We start from the raw sequence: 16,710 nt of genomic DNA on the forward strand, positions 1-16,710 counted from the left end.
GGGCTCTGTGCTCTGAAGGCGCAGGGGGACTCTCTGTGCTCTGATGGCACAGGGGGGCTCTCTGTGCTCTGATGGCGCAGGGGGGTGGAGTGGGGGGGCTCTGCTCTGATGGCGCAAGGGGGCGGAGGGGGGGCCTCCGTGCTCTGATGGCGCGGGGGGGTGGAGGGGGGCCTCCGTGTTCTGATGGCGCTGTGGGGGCTGTAGACGAAATCTGTGCTCTGAAGACAGTGGGCTGGAGGGGCTGGGTACTGCGGGAGGGGACGTTTCAAGGAGGCAGTTCTAGAGGTGTAATGTCAAGTGGCTTAGCAGAGGGGTGGTCGGGAGCTGTAGAAATGGGAAAAGACGGATCACAGCAGGTGGGGAGGGGGGCCTCGGGGTGCGGAGGGAGGACTGAAAAGATGGCTCGTAGGCAGGGCAGGCTCGGCTTGTTTGGCAGGACTTCACAGTGAAATCGGTCACCTTGTCTCTGAGATCTTCTGGGAGGAAAGCCAGCCACGGTTGACAAGTTGGTGGCTGGGCTCCGTAAGGAGACTGGGAAATGACTGCTGCGGGGCGACAGAACCCGGGGGCGTTTGTGGACTTCAGAGGATTCGCCAGCCACCAAAAGCACGTGCGGGATTTTGTGTCGTAGCTTTCACCCGATTTTGAAGTGTGCTGTGGCCCCCAAGCAGTTGGGTAGAAGTCATGCTGAGAAAGAAGGAGCAGTTTCCTTAGGAATGAGGCCAGAGGGGAAGGGAGAGACGGTTGCGGTTCAAGGGAGATTCCAGACTTTGATCTCCTGCAAACAAGGGATAAATCCTATGCAACACTTGAAAACATTTTTTTTTTTTACATCTTTATTGGGGTATAATTGCTTTACAATGGTGTGTTAGTTTCTGCTTTATAACAAAGTGAATCAGTTATACATATACATATGTTCCCATATCTCTTCCCTCTTGCGTCTCCCTCCCTCCCACCCTCCCTATCCCACCCCTCCAGGCGGTCACAAAGCTCCGAGCTGATCTCCCTGTGCTATGCGGCTGCTTCCCACTAGCTATCTACCTTACGTTTGGTAGTGTATATATGTCCGTGCCACTCTTTCACTTTGTCACAGCTCACCCTTCCCCCTCCTCATATCCTCAAGTCCATTCTCTAGTAGGTCTGTGTCTTTATTCCTGTCTTACCCCTAGGTTCTTCATGACATTTTTTTTTCTTAAATTCCGTATATATGTGTTAGCATACGGTATTTGTCTTTCTCCTTCTGACTTACTTCACTCTGTATGACAGACTCTAGGTCCATCCACCTCATTACACATAGCTCAATTTCGTTTCTTTTTATGGCTGAGTAATATTCCATTGTATATATGTGCCACATCTTCTTTATCCATTCATCCGATGATGGGCACTTAGGTTGTTTCCATCTCCGGGCTATTGTAAATAGAGCTGCAATGAACAGTTTGGTACATGACTCTTTTTGAATTATGGTTTTCTCAGGGTATATGCCCAGGAGTGGGATTGCTGGGTCGTATGGTATTTCTATTTGTAGTTTTTTAAGGAACCTCCATACTGTTCTCCATAGTGGCTGTACCAATTCACATTCTCACCAGCAGTGCAAGAGGGTTCCCTTTTCTCCACACCCTCTCCAGCATTTATTGTTTCTAGATTTTTTGATGATGGCCATTCTGACTGGTGTGAGATGATATCTCATTGTAGTTTTGACTTGCATTTCTCTAATGATTAATGATGTTGAGCATTCTTTCATGTGTTTGTTGGGAAGACATTTCTTTTAAAAGCATCGAGCAGAGTGTGAACCAGAGGAGGCTGAGCTAGCACGTGGTCCTGGCCCGCTCTGCAGAGGGTGTGAGGAGTGCTTTACTCTCCTCAGGGGAGTGGGGTCTCTTTCCCGGATTTCAGGACTCCTGCAAATGAAGGTGCCACCCTTCTTCCCAGAGACAAGGGCCGAGCAGCTCCTGGGCTGGGCCCGCAGTGCAGGTGGGCCCATGGTCAAGGCTGGGCCGCGCCTCCGCTGACCGGGGTGTCTCCTGACACCCACGCCCAGTTTCTGTCGTCATGCTCAGGGCCCCAACCACCTGTTCTGGGACTTCTTCAGCCTAGAGTCTTGATCGTTAATCTAATTACACCCAGGACTCTGCTTTTGATTGGGAAACACCAGTCCATCTAAGCTCTAAGCTGTGGTTCAGAGGGGTTTCTGCTGCTGGTTTGTCTGAGGCGCTGTGAGCGCTGTAGACGGTGTTCCAGGTAGAGGAATGTCTGTGATTGATGGGCTTCACACTGGGAATCTTGGCCCAAACAGGAAAGGAGAGAACAGCTGAAGGCCAGAGGGGAGGTGTGGATGTCAAGGAAAAAGCAGAGCAGGTGCCGGGCCCAGCGCCCTGACCTGAGGGCGGGTTCCCAGGTGGCCCACAGACCCCTGGACACCGCAGACAGCTGGATGCCGTCCCTGTCACTTGCATGTCCTCGTGTCTGCGCTGGCTTTCCCGGATGTGGTGGGGCAGGCGGCGGGTTGCTGTTGGAGCCGGCGAGCGGTGCCCTCCTGGGCGACCTTCTCCTGTGACATCACTCAGTTTCCAGGTTGACAGGTTCCGGCTTGGCCAACAAAGTGAGGTCACTTTTCTCCTAATAATGACCTTTTTCTTCCCCCGTGTTTCAGCCGACCCCACTTGGGCAGCGTCCCAGATTTCAGGTTCCCCGTGGCAGACGGGCCCTCGGACTCCTTCAGCAGCAGCGCGGTGTTGCGACGCCCGCAGAAAGGCCGGCTGGCAGCGCTGCGCGACGAGCCTTCCAAGGCAAGGCCCCCCGCCCCGCCCCGCCCCGCCCCGCCCCCTGTCCCGGGCCAGCGCTCTGTGAGATACTGGCCTCCTCGCCCTGCGGTTCGGAGACTGTCTTGAAACAAAGCTTGATGGGTCGCTTCCTCTCTTCCCCTGCCCCCATTTTCCTAAGAGTTTACTTTTAAGGCAAGCTTTTTTTTTTAGAACGAATTTTGGTAACGTGACCTACTGTGAGGCGCGGCACAGCGCCACGAGCACAGGTTTGAGGTCGTCCTTAAGAGTAAACGAATGCGCACGTTCATCATCTTGTAGCGAGGGGAAGTCTCATTTGGAAGCTCAACTGCCTTCATATTTCTGTGCGTTTCACGGCATATAGTTTTTATATATGTCTCTGTATTTTGAGCCCCCACATTCAGTGAGCCGCTAGTTTGGGCCAGGCATCCTCAGACCTAGGGCTCCAGCAGAGAATTAAAAACAGACAAAATACCGGCACACACGCACACCCCAACACGCACTCCCTAGTGAGAAGAGAGAGGCAGCGGTGAATGGAAAGTAAAATAAAGTGTATTCTTTATCTCCTGCTGCATAGCCAGTCACTGCAAAGCTCAGTGGCTTCACAGTGAACATTTAATAGTCCACAGTTCGTGTGCACGTGGGAGCATCTTAGTGGGCTGGGCCCTGCTCGGGGCCTCCTGAGGTCGCTGCCACCGGAAGGCTCTCCCGGGGCTGGGTGGCACGCTTTCAGACTCCCTCACCTGGCTGTGGGCGAGAGGGCCCCGGTCCTTGCCGTGGGGACCTCTTCATGGGGCTGGCTTTCCTCAGAACTCCCTCCGAGAGAGAGCGGGGGAGAGCCCTTTCATGCCGCAGTCTCGGAAGCTGCACACCTTTGCTTCCACTGCGTTCTGATCATTAGAGTGAGCTGCGAAGTCCTGCCCTCACTCACGGGGGTCAGGGAGGAATTGCCCTCTGCCTCTTGAAGGGAGGAGGATTAAAGAATTCATGGACGTATTTTTCAGTCACCACAGCCTGTCAGATGGTAATAAGCAGGGAGAGGAAACCAAGGGTACCCGAGTTGCCAAACAAGGAGGGGAATAATAATTTTTAAACAGGGTGGCCAGCGAGGGTCTCCAGGAGGGTGGCATTCGAGCAAAGACCTGAGGAAGGGAGAGGGAGTAGCCATTCGGAGGTAACGGTCGTGCCAGCCAGACGGGCCAGTGCACTGGACGTAGGCTACGGGGGCGGGGGCGGTCCGGGAGCAGCTCAAGGCTGGGGTCTGTTTCCTGCTGTGAGGGAGATAGCCGGGTCGGGGGAGGCTGGGATCTGGGCCTCGGTCCCGTTCAGGTGGACAGGTCGGCAGCTGGGTGTTCCAGCTTGGACCCGGGAGAGCTCTCAACTCGAGGTAGACTTGGGGTCATGGGCATACAGGTGGTATTTAAAGGCATGAGCCAGATAGGGTCACCCGGTCGGTGCCTGTGGAGAGAGAGATGAGGTCCACGGATAGAGCCGTGGGGCACCCCGGATTCAGAGGCCGGGAGGCTGAGAAAGGGCGGCAGGGGGTGAGGAGTAGCCCCGGGGGGGGGGGGGGCGGCGGGGTCAGGGGCTCCGGCGCTCGGCGGGGCGGGGGGGGGGGGGGGACCTAGGCGTGCGGGCTCCACGGAGCCCCCGGAGCCACACCTGCTTGCAGAGAGTGGGAGACAGACGGAGGAGGGAAGGGGAGGTGTAGCGGCTGCCCTTGGGCGCTTTCAGGGAAACGCAGTGGTTGCTGGAAGGAGCCCTGGAGGGAGAGTTCTGTGGTTCCTGCTGTGTGCTTTTAAGGAGAGAGGAGGGAGTGGACATCCTGAGGCTGTTGGGAATGAGCCCCTAGGACGTGGATTAGCCACAGGGAAGGAGGAGTGATGGCAGGTGATCCTGGACCAGCTGAAGGGGGTGGCCCGGCCCTGGGGAGGGTCGGAAGACAGATTGCGTGGGCACAGGCCCCGGGGGCAGGGGGCTGGGGAGCCTGCGTCTAGAGGCTGCCCCGCAGTTACTCTGAGGTCGTGTCTGGGAAACGGAAGGCAGGACCCTGGGCTGAGCGTGGAGGTGGGGATGGGGGGCGGGAGGAGGTTTGGGGAGGGAAGGGGTGTGGGACGGCCCCAGAGGAGAGGCAGCGCAGGGCCCCAGCCAGCACGCTGCTTCTGTGCATGTTCTGATGACAGCGCAGAGGGCGTCTGGGCTCAGCACGGAGGTGCCCTTGCAACGCGAGTTGCAGTTCCCTAGAAAAGCCCCGCTGCTCTGCGGCTCCCTCGCCCCGAGGGCTGTCGGGGGCAGGCTCTCCCATCTCCCTTCTGCTGCTGCTCTTGTCTGCCCGTGTTGGGACCAGCCTCAGGAGACGAGACTAAGGGACCTCTGAGAGCCCTGTTACGTGGTGGCCCTGGTAAAAGCTATGGTAGCCGAGGTGAACCCGGCGGCTTTGGATCTGAGGGATTTTTTTTTACTTCCCTTCAGCCTGGCTGATGGTGGCACGGAATTAATTTTTTTAATTTTCGGTTTTTGTTTCTGACGCGGTTGCCTCAGCCTTGCGAATAACGTCGTAGAATTGCCTCCCGTCCAGGCTAGGAAGTGAACGTTGCCAGGCTGTCTGAGAAATAGATTCTCCTCCTGCCCATTTCTTAAGTACTGCTCACTTAACAGATGTCAGTGGCTTCTAAGCGTGACCCATTTTTCCAAGGTCTTCTGGGTCTCTGTGTAAAGTTGTTTCAAGTTGCTGGTAGCCTGAAGTTGCCCTGACTGTCGCTGTTGAACCGCGGCCTTTCGTGCGCAGGTGCAGACCCTGGACGAGCAGGACTGGGAGCGCGCGCGGCAGGCCAGCGTGCTGGCTCACGTGGCGCAGGCGTTCGAGAGCGGCGCGGACGTGCCTGACGGCGCCGGCGACGGGGACACGCTCTTCAGCTCGGCCACTCTGCTGTCACCCAGCGGGCAGGCCGATGCCCAGACCCTGGCCATGATGCTTCAGGAGCAGCTGGACGCCATCAACAAAGAGATCCGGTGCGTGTGCCCGTGCCTGGCTCCCCGGAAACACGGTGTCTCCGAGGGGTGGTCGCTACTTAGAAAAGCCTAAGTGTTCCATAAATAAGAAAACATACGTCGGTTCTGTTTTAAGAATTTTAAGTCCTGAGATTGCCCTTGCTTATAAAGCTCAGTTAAGCAGGGTGTTGTCTCCACAGTTGTGGGGTCAGCACACTGTGTGAGATGTCGTGGAAGGGGGAGAGGCGTGAGGCGTTCAGCCCCTGCCCCCGGAAGCTGCCGACACACCTGGAGAGAGATGGCGGGGTGCAGAGAGCCGAGGCCATGTCCGTCCGGGGTGCAGGGCGGAGACATGGCGCCAGGGAGTCGGGGCGGAGTCGGCTCCCCGGATTCCTTTCCCGGGGCAGGGCTGGTGGGCGTGCCGCAGAAAGTGAGGGCACACCCTTCATCGGCCTCTGCCAGCCGGCTGTGTCCCCCCCAGCTCTGAGCCCCGAGGTGATGCCCCCCTGCAGCCTGTGCGCCCTCCGGCACGGAGGGGTCGCCCTCTTGTGGGTCCCTTGGAGCCTCGCGTATTCTGTGGTGTGTCCCAAAGCCACCGGGAACAGAAAAGCTGGGGTTTTCGGGTTGGCAGGCTCCCACTGGGACTTGCAATTTGCTTCTAAATTAACATAATGTGAAAATTGGTTCTTGTAAGACAGTGGTCAAAGGATGTGTGTTTGAGTATTTTTTAGTCTCATCAGTATATTTAAGATGTTTTCTTTAGAAACTGTCGTAGCAATTATAATAGTTACTTTGCAAAACAGGGAATAGAATCCAGAGGACTGCCTTGTAGTGGTCAGGAGGCCTTAGGTCTGGGGGCAGCAGTGTGACCGGGTACCCTGAGGCCTGCCCGGTGTCAGATCTGCCATGGCCACACCTCCTGTCCCAAGTCCACATGCAGAGCAGCCCCAGGCCAGTGACCCTGTGGCGGACCCGGTCAGAGTTGCTGCTCAGATTGCTCTTGTCACATTAACACAGGCAGAGGTGCCCGTTCCCACCTGCAGAGAACGGGGGCCAGAGAGGAAAGGCCGCAGAATAAACGGCAAAAGTAGGTCGTGCTGCCTGCACTTTTGACTTCATAGACTGACTTCTTCGTGTGCCATGTTTGAACCCAGACGAGCTCTGAAAGACTGTCTCTCCCCATCCCTGCGGGAACTATGAAACGATAATATACTTTTATTTTCGTAGCCAGGTAAAAGTGATTTTTTCCTTATGCAACAGGTTGACCTGATGTAACTGGTAAATTCTGCCCATCGACTTTTTATCAAAAATGAGAAAATACTTTCAGGATATATAAGTAGAACTTAAATTGGAAAGGTTACGACAAGGATCCGGTATTTTAATATCGAAATAATTGTATTTGCATAGTCAGGTATTTAGACTGCTGTTTAACTATCCAGTACACATTCGGGGAGAGGAACATTAACCTTGAATTCCAGAGTAATGCAGCTGTGGTTGACATGAATCCGGAAACTCACATGAGAGACTTCCCTGGCGGTACAGCGGTTAAGACTCTGCCCTTCCACTGTAGGGGGCATGGGTTCAATCCCTGGTCGGGGAACAACAACAAAAAAAACCCCAAAAAACAAACAAAAAAAGAAACTCACATGAGGCTGGTAGAGAACTTTATGAAATAATACTTTTGTTCAAATTCAACCTTAAAAAAAGATCAACTCAGCATTTTCATCTGGTCTAGAGACTTGTGTTTAGAAACTCCAAATTGCTTTGTGAATTGCGTTTTTGATTATATCAGAGTTCCCTATTTCCAGTTGAAAAAATTGATAGACAGGTGTGCTGCTTTGCTGTAACAACAGGGAAGGTAAACGTTGTAAATTTTAAATACCTCATTACGCAGTGAGAGTTGCCCCCCAGCCCCCGTCAGAATCTTAGTGTAAATAAGGAAAATCAAACGTGAATGATCGGAAGCAGCTTTGTAAGATTCAGTGGTAAGTCGTTAATGGTAACACAGAATACAGACCCAGATTTGTTATCCAGGCATGTCCCTGTGTTTTCTGACAAAGGCGGGTGACGGTTTTATTCTGCCTCAGGCTGATACAAGAAGAAAAGGAGAGCACGGAGCAGCGGGCGGAGGAGATTGAGAGCAGGGTGGGCAGTGGGAGCTTGGACAGCCTTGGTCGTTTTCGATCAGTGAGCTCCATCCCCCCGTACCCTGCTTCCTCTCGGGCCAGCTCTTCCCCTCCCAGCAGCGGGCGGCCCACCCCTCGAAGGGCCCCGCACAGCCCGGCAAGGGAAGTGGACAGACTAGGCGTCATGACTCTGGTAAGTGTCTGCCTTCTCCCTGCTGCACCCTCCCCCCCAGCACACCTGGTTTGCTTGCTTGCTTTCTTGGTTAACCTAGAAGAAAATCAGGTGCGTTTGCTATGTTCAGAGGTTCAAGATTTTTAAAGCTAGTATTTAATCAGTCCCCCAATTAATGACAAATTAATTTTAATGTTTGGACCACCAGCTTAGCATGTCATCATGAACTCATCCACAGTTCTCCTTTGTGTAACATTGGGCATGGCCTCTGCAAGGCGCAGCAGCTACAGGAAAGTTTTTGTTTTTCAGGAATAGACAGCTTAGCAAGAGTAAACATAGGCAGCCCTAATGGCATCTCGAACACTGTACAGGGAGTCGATGCTGTCTTTCTTTACACTAGGGATGTCTCACTGGAGGGGGCAGGGCATGCGGTCAAAACAAAACCAAAAAAGCTAAAGTGGTCCTCTTGCTGAGGCGGCTGGCCACGCACTCACGCCAGCTCTGCATGTGAAACCAGGTTAAAAGCCGGTGCCCCTGGGCTCCCCTGGTGGCGCAGTGGTTGAGAGTCCGCCTGCCGATGCAGGGGACACGGGTTCGGGCCCCGGTCCGGGAAGATCCCACGTGCCGCGGAGCGGCTGGGCCCGTGAGCCATGGCCGCTGAGCCTGCGCGTCCGGAGCCTGTGCTCCACAACGGGAGAGGCCACAACAGTGAGAGGCCCGCGTACCGGGGGAAAAAAAAAAAAAAAAAAAAAAAAAAAGCTGGTGCCCCGCGGCTCCCAGGGAAGCAAACGGGCGTCCTTGCTCTTCCTCATCTGGAAATGCGATGACCGCGTGGTGACAGCGTGCAGCTCTGGAGCACACGTTATGGCTTTCTGTGTATTTAGGTCTTCTGAGTGCATTGCTGTTCACCACGTGAAATCGTATTTACAGTATTCTGCTTTTTAACTGCACTTGTGTTATAACTTTTTTCTGTTACCACCCATTTTCATTTTAGCTGCATTGTTAGCCAGCATATAATTAAATCAACTGTGAATCATTTCAGTGACACGTGAAGTGGTAACTAGTCCATGTTGTGGTATTTGGGCATATACTGCTTTTGTAATTGACATCATTAGCTAATTAGCTGATAATTAAAACTCTTTGACGATTTCATTTGTGGTTTCATGCTTAGTATCTTTCAGAGAATTTGTAAAAACAGTTCTGTGTATTTTTTTTCCTTGTTGTTATATGGTTCTCTGTGCTGGCTGATGGTGTGTCTGCTTCTGTCATCCGTGTTGATTCCCTGTATCATCCTTTGTTTTATCAGTTAATCCAGACCCCAGCCTCCCCACCGCCAGGTCTGTAGTTTACCATCCAGCTCCGCTCCCCGTCCACCCCACTCGGTTATCAGTCCCTTCCACAGCAGTGCTGTGCTCCACAGCGTGTCTGTGCTTGGTCGTGGCTCATTAGTGGGGTCTCTGCGTTATCTTCGTTTCTCATTAAACAGTGTTTTTCCCCCATAGCGGTGAGTTTTATTTAGTGTATCACTGCATAATAGGTATGGCTACAGGCATGATGTAGATGGACCAGAGTGTTTTTGCTCACACTGTATAGCATACGTGTAATTCATAAGTGAGATGCTGCTTATATAAAGAAATGACCCACCAAGTGTAGAATTAATGGACTCTGACACAACGTACTTTCTGGTTTCGGTGCTTGTATTACTTAAGACGGCAAATCTCATCAGCTTATTAAACATGCACAGTTAATGCCTTTACTAGACTAGTTTTAATTAAATCATCTTCTATGAATCATAAAATGTAAAGACTATCTGCCATTATGCTAGCTTTTATTCTTACATATTTCCACAGGGTACCTGCTTTAATCAATAAATTTATTTTGAGAAGTTTTAAATCAAATTCTAGGTAAGGATTTTACGTTCATGTCCAATAGGTGGTCAGATTTGTTCAGTGTTAAAATAGGTCTTGCAATTACTTCCTCACCAGTTAGATTGCTATTTTAAAGTGTCACATGTTTCTTATTAAGGAAAACTAAGTTATAGAGCAGTTTGGCTTAGAATAGACCACTGTTAGGGCCCTTCGCTATACAGAATGCCATATTATAAGAAACGGAGTATGTTGTAATAGAATTGTATCTTCCTGAGGAAAATTTATACTGTTTCACTAGGAAATCTTGAATAGCTTATTATATTTAACTTTTGTGGTCAAAAAAATGTTCTATTTCCAGTTACATTTTCTCTAAATCTTATCTCACTTACATGTGTTCTGTCATTTTCTTTTTAATATATTTGCCTGTACTGATCCTTGAATTTTTAACTTCAAAGTGTGCAGTAAATCTGGTTTCTCTTCGTTTCTTTGCATGCATCTGTCAGCCTAGTGATTTAAGGAAGCATCGTAGAAAGGTAAAATATTTAGTAATTCAGCATGCCTTTGTTTCTTTGTGAAGTATTGAAGAGTCCCTGTCGTTTTACGTGAATGAACACTATGTGGTTGAGTACTGGTGAATAATTGACGTTTTAATGGAAGTGTTGAAACTCACCCTCCACTTAACATATGCTGATGGTTCCGCTGGAAATAGGTCGTTCACTGGGACAAATGTAAGAGTTTGCCTTTCTCCCACTTGTTTGCCTTCTAAGTGTTGCACGGTTATTTACAATAGACATAGTGGTTTTTATTTTTTGTTATTTTTAAATTTTATTCATTTGTTTATTTACTTATTTATTTCTGGCTGCGCTGCGAGGCTTGCGGGATCTTAGTTCCCCAACCAGGGATCGAACTCGGGCCCCAGGCAGTGAGAGCGCTGAGTCCTTAACCACCCTACCGCCAGGGAATTCCCCATAGTGTTTTTTAAAAAGAAATGATGGGGGGCTTCCCTGGTGGCGCAGTGGTTGAGAGTCCGCCTGCCGATGCAGGGGACGCGGGTTCGTGCCCCGGTCCGGGAAGATCCCATATGCCACGGAGCGGCTGGGCCCGTGAGCCAGGCCGCTGAGCCTGCGCGTCCGGAGCCTGTGCTCCGCTACGGGAGAGGCCACAGTGGTGAGAGGCCTGCGTACCGCAAGAAAAAAGAAAAAGAAATGATGGACGCGGAGCCATAGATGCTAGATTTGGGGGAAAGCAATTTTAATAGTCACAGGTAGTAGCGTTCGGTGGGCTGTTACTTTGTGCCAGGCGTCGTGCTGAATGAATGCTTTACGAGTCTGTTCCCTAATCCCACAAACACCCACGTGAGGTCCAGGTGCTGTTGTTATCCCCATTCAACAGACGTGGACGCCGAGGCTTAGAGAGGCCAGGCGCTGTGCCCAGGCTCGCACAGTCAGCAGCGCACTGTGGATTTGTCTGATTTCAGAACCTGGACCCTCAGCCCTGGCGCCGTCTGGCCCGCTTTTCCACCAGGAGCTCTTGTCTCCTTCACAGCATTCCTGACGGAGGGCGCTCGGGGCTCCTTCCTCTCAGATAAGCCTGGACTGAGCCCCTGTTCTTGGAGGGAATACGGTGCGCTGAGGGCCAGATCTGTTGACCACGATGTCTCCCTCCCTCTCAGGCTCACAACCCCCTGAGCGTGCACTCACCACGCAGCCGTGCTGCGGCCCAGCCGCCCAGCGCGCCAGCGCCCCTCTGCCAGGCCACAGCAGTGCGGCAGTTTAAAGTCCCGGCTCTGTCCCCGATTGGTTGTGACCTGGGTGAGCCGCTCGCCCGTTCTGGGCCCGGCTTTGCCCTGCTGTTAAGTGAGGACAGCGGTAGACCCGTGGCCCTCGGGGTGGCCACGCTGTACCATCCCTGCACAGTCCACAGGTCGGCAGTGGGACACAGTTCTGCTGCATACGTTCGTAGTCTTCTCGGTGGCAAGACTTTCTCAATAAAGGTAGTGGCCTGTTGATTGCGTCCCGGCCGGGGGGCCTGGTCTGTTGCATGTGGTAGCTTGAGCTCGCTGGCTGGCTACTGAGAGGGCCTTGTTCTAGGTTTGGCGTGTGTGCGCCAAGAACCAGGCACCGGCGGACCTGCCGCCTCCTCCACGCCGCACGTGGATGCCGAGACGCCTGCCCAGCTTGCGTGCAGCTGCCCGTCCTAGTCACGTGGGCACAGTGGGGCGGGCTCTCATCCCGGGGGAGGTGCCAGGCAGGGTGGGCCCGGAGGACTTCCTTAGGAAGAGGCCCTTGGGAAGGGGCTTGTCGTGTTTACTGGGCTTCAAAGCAGCTGTTTGTCTCCACGGAGTCCATAGTCAGCTCAGACCTGTGTCACTTCCCTGACCCGTTTGATTTTTATAAAGGATGGTTTTAGCTTGAACTTGAGATCGATCCCTGTTAAGCTTCACATTGATGATTTCTAGCCTTTCGCTATCTGATGATTGCAATTAGAAACCAGGAGAGGACACAGTTTATCCAGCTGTCGCTTAAATGAGTTCAGCTATATTTTGCCCCGGGTCACTTTGTTGCCACCAAGCCACTGTGGGGCTGCAGTGGATCACTATTATTCTTTACGGAATCCCATTAAAAAGGCACAGGTCGGTTGCTCAAGTCCCATTGTTTCTACAGATGCTTGCCGTGCATGTTTCGTAAAATCTAACCTGGCTTAACCACAAAACCCAAATTTATAAGGGAGATCTGCCTGGACCCTGAAGGGGTTAATCTGTTCCCCATACCGTAACCACCACCCTGCTTCCCATACTCACATCCCATTATAAGCCAGAAAGCTGGGAGTCTGGAAGAGATCGTCTTTTGATGAAGACCTAGAACAAGCTATTTCTTTTTTCCTCTCAAACAGAAAGGTCTGGACAGGTTTGCCTGAGAGGTTTCTTCCCCGTGCTAGTGTTTCTGTTGAATGGCATCAGGAGATAAACACAGTCGTCCTCTTCATCGGGGTCCTCTTCATCGCGGTGGTTAATGCCATGCGTGGTTTATGGTGGTGGCTTCAGGCGGGGCTCAGCTCTCTGCTGCCCCTGCGGGGCTGTCCGGGTGGCCTGGATTCTAGGGACGGCAGGCCACGGGGAGGCCGCTGTCCAGGTCTCCGCGCTCATGCGGGTGCAGGCCGGCGGGAGTCGGCTCTGCTCTGTGCTCCCTCTGCTGACAGCCTTGCTGCTCATGAACAAGACAGCCCTTTAAGATGGCATTAGGCTAGATCAAGCCTTTTTGTACTGGCAGAAAGCATAGCTAATAGGTTTTCAAATACGTTTCTGGTTATAATGTAGAGCCTCCGTGATTTCCTTTATCCGTCACAGTCTGTTGTCACCTAATTTTACACTTATCTCAATCCCTCAGCTGCCAGCTTCCCGAGAAGAGGTACGAGACGACAAGACGACCATCAAATGTGAAACCTCACCCCCCTCCTCCCCACGATCCCTTCGGCTGGACCGGCTGCACGCAGGGGCGCTGCACACAGCCAGCCACGAGGACATCAGGGACGCACGCAAGTAAGGGCCCTGCTCTCCTCCTTCCACTTTCAGGAAATCTGTTCGTCTTCTCTTGAAAAACAAGTCAGAATGATGATTTTAAAGAAATACCACTCAGTTCAGCGTGTTTGTCGAAGTGATAGACTTAGGGTGCCGACCCCTGCTCTGGGCGCTGTAGTGAAATCTGGCAGGAGGTACCTTCTGTTTGGACAGAGTCAGCTTGGCAAGAAAAGAGTTAAGAGATATCAGCAATTTTAGAAACACCTCGTTTCTTCAGATTCTACAGATTAACTCCTTTGGGAACTTTCTTCCTATTCTGGCTGGAGCCTCCGCCCGGCGCGGGCTGTGTTTCTGAGCGTTACTCCTCTGTAGGACGCTCCGTGGCTCTCGGATGCGTTCTTGTCCTTTCCGAGCTGTGAGGTGTCCCGCCCCATCCTTCCATGCTCCCCGAGTGCCTCCTCTCAGGAGACTGTCAGTTGCAGTTCTGTGGCGCTGGCCTTGTTCAGACCACCGCCTGCTGAGCTCCTGTCCGGGGCCAGGCAGCACTCGATGCAGGGCACGTGTGGTCATCTCTCCGGCGCCCCTGCACGGTGACCATCGCTCTCCTGCCCCGGCCCCGGGGGCGTCTGCACCTGCCGGGCCATTACCTTGAGGGGCTCGGAGCGCCCTCTGCACTGGGTGGTCTAGAGTCGGGCCCCTCCCTCTTCGGAGGAGAGCTCACGTCAGAGAGTCCCGGCCTCTCGGGAGCAGCCGTCCGTGGTGGGGAGCCTGCACCTCTTGTGCGCACCGCGGTCCGCGAGGAGCCCCATCTGCCGCGTGGTGTGGGGAGCGAGCGTTGTAGGGGGTGTGGTTGCGCGAGGCCACCCGTTAAAGGTCACTTTCTGTCCCCAAAGCTCGACAGGCTCGCAGGACGGCCCCGCGAGCAACCCCAGCAGTAGCAGCAGCAGCCAGGACTCGCTGCACAAAGCCCCCAAGAAGAAGGGCATCAAGTCCTCTATCGGCCGCTTGTTCGGCAAGAAAGAGAAGGGCCGGCCTGGGGCCCTGGGCAAGGAGTCGCTGGGACAAGGTAGGTGGTTTCCAGCCGACCCTTCAGTGTTCGGAGTGGGCAGGGGGCTGCACGCGCACCTCTGTGCGCCCCTCCGCCGCCCCGTCGCCACCGCGTGCGTCCTCTCACACGAGCTGGGTGTTCTCCCGGGGGTCTGTTTCCCCAGTGGGTCCACACACGGCCCAGAGAGCACGGGTAACGTCCGCCTGCCTTGAGCAGCTCAGCGTCTCCCAGGCGTCAGCCTTCCTGCCTCTTGAGCGTTTTCGTGTGCGTGTGTGCGCATGGGCCGTCTGGTCGGAAAGTTCACCTTTAGAATTTTCCTCACTCTCCCTACAAAAACTCCTCCACCTGTTTACAGAAACACCTAACTCGGCCGTGTTGATTTTCTCTCAATATTTCGACCACTCTGCTTCCTCGTAGCTGTTATTTCAGAGACAGAAAACTCATCTCAAGATGCCTTGGGACTCAGCAAATTGGGAGGACAGGCTGAAAAAAACCGTAAACTTCAGAAAAAGTAAGGTTTTTGTTTTTTGTCGATCTCACTGAACAGTTTTCAGTTCTTCCTGATGCTTAACTAATGTTTATTGATTAAATGTGATATCCAGCTCTGTAGATATACTATCTTCTGAAAGCTTAGCCCAAAGCCTTTGTTAAACTGTGCTTCCCGGAGGACTTAGAACACCTGTGGATCCGCGGAGGACTCACACGTGGGTTCCTAGTCCACTCTGGCGAGGATGAGTCGTGGTGCTGAGTCGTGCGCAGCCACGGAGCCCTCATATCTGAATGCCGGCTCCTGCACAAGTCAGCTTTGGGGCGTTGGGAAGCTTGGCTTTCCTGTGCTTCAGTTTTCTCATCTGTGAGATGTGAGTCATAGTAGTACATACCCCATGGGGCCTTTACGAGCATTAGCTGTACAGATACATCTACGTATACGTACACGAGGCTCCTTAAACAGTGCCGGCGCTGGGGAAGACGCACGTGTCACTGCAGCCACTGCGGGGACTTGGCACCTGCGGCTCGCACCAGCGATCAGTCAGGAAGTTGTCACTTACCGTGTTGCCCTTTTTTTCCCTCCTCTGGTAGATTTTGTATTTTTACCTTAAACAGACTCTCGGTTTGGCAATCTTATTAAATTTTAATTCTGAGTTGTCCTGGTTTCTGAAAATATGCAATAACAGTAGGGATGGTTTTCTACAAAGGAGCTCGGGCGTTGTGATGCCCCAGGATCAGGCACAGAGGCACATAGCCTGTGCACGTGTCTCTGGGTCCAGAGACGTTTTCTGACCCAGGACAGTTTGTGTGTCGGGTGACCACATCCCAAACGAGCGCTAAGTAGATGACCTGGATAGGCGGAGACTGTCCCAGTGAACTGACAAGTGGGAAATAAGACGGAACGTTTTGTAGTCTCGGGTGAGCACGAACCTGAGAGTGGGGAAGGTGGTGATAAGGTGGTAATACTGGCCCTTGAGACGGGGGAAGCTGGGTGGGCTCTGTGATAAATCTGACGATGGGGAAGGTCATCTGGCCACTGTCAGGCACCTTGAGAAACCAACACTGGTCTGGAATCCAGGGCCTGCAGGCGCTGAGCCCACGGGGACCCTCTCCACTAGAGGCCAGTTTGCCGGTAGCCCCTGAGGTTGCCTGTTGACTTTCCTTTTGTGAAATCTGCCTCATCTTAGCTCTTCTCAGGAATCACAGTGATCTTGCCTGGCATACTGTTGATCGCGTTCCGGGGAAATGCTGTCCGTTCGGTCATTGCGCACGACACCGTAGGAATACTCGGTCTTTGGTTCCCTGGAAGTGGAAAACTGTAGAAACCACTCAACAGCAAAAGCTGATTTGAGTGTTGCTGTCTTTGAACTGTAGAGAGTGTTGTACCCGAACTCAGGTGACTGCCGTTCGCTTATGGGGACTTAACGTCAGAGCCTTTTGCCCTTCTGCAGTCATGCCAGGACACTTCTGTGCCCTAGATTCTGCTGGGGCGTTTCACTTGACATCTTCCCGCTCAGCTGCTAGAGGCCAGGAGGGGTTATGGCTGTGCCGCCAGCCCTCCCACCCTCTGCTCCTGAGCGTTGGTGTTTCACGTAGCGTCAAACGTAGTTTTCCACTGTGTTTTCTCCATTTGTCTTGTAATTCTCAGGAGGAAGCTCGAGTGGTGGGCTGCGTGTGGCAGACGTCGCTGGGTTACTTGCCCGGCGTGTAATGAAGTTC

The 16,710-nt window shown here is 53.0% G+C and overlaps 1 protein-coding gene across 1 annotated transcript in view; it reads left to right on the forward strand.

The window, feature by feature from the left end:
* The window catches only part of PPFIA1 (PTPRF interacting protein alpha 1), a 92,929-nt gene that overhangs the window by 54,838 nt on the left and 21,381 nt on the right, over positions 1-16,710 (forward strand). Inside the window, exons 14-19 of the mRNA XM_029207500.1 lie at positions 2,651-2,786; positions 5,569-5,792; positions 7,859-8,090; positions 13,324-13,475; positions 14,348-14,520; positions 14,920-15,013. Coding sequence (XP_029063333.1) covers positions 2,651-2,786; positions 5,569-5,792; positions 7,859-8,090; positions 13,324-13,475; positions 14,348-14,520; positions 14,920-15,013 — 1,011 coding nt within the window. The remainder of the gene's footprint in view (positions 1-2,650; positions 2,787-5,568; positions 5,793-7,858; positions 8,091-13,323; positions 13,476-14,347; positions 14,521-14,919; positions 15,014-16,710) is intronic.

The sequence above is a fragment of the Monodon monoceros genome, unplaced genomic scaffold, assembly GCF_005190385.1.
Source record: "Monodon monoceros isolate NGI ecotype Baffin Bay Population unplaced genomic scaffold, NGI_Narwhal_1 Super_Scaffold_7, whole genome shotgun sequence".
In the NCBI taxonomy this organism is placed as follows: domain Eukaryota; kingdom Metazoa; phylum Chordata; class Mammalia; order Artiodactyla; family Monodontidae; genus Monodon; species Monodon monoceros.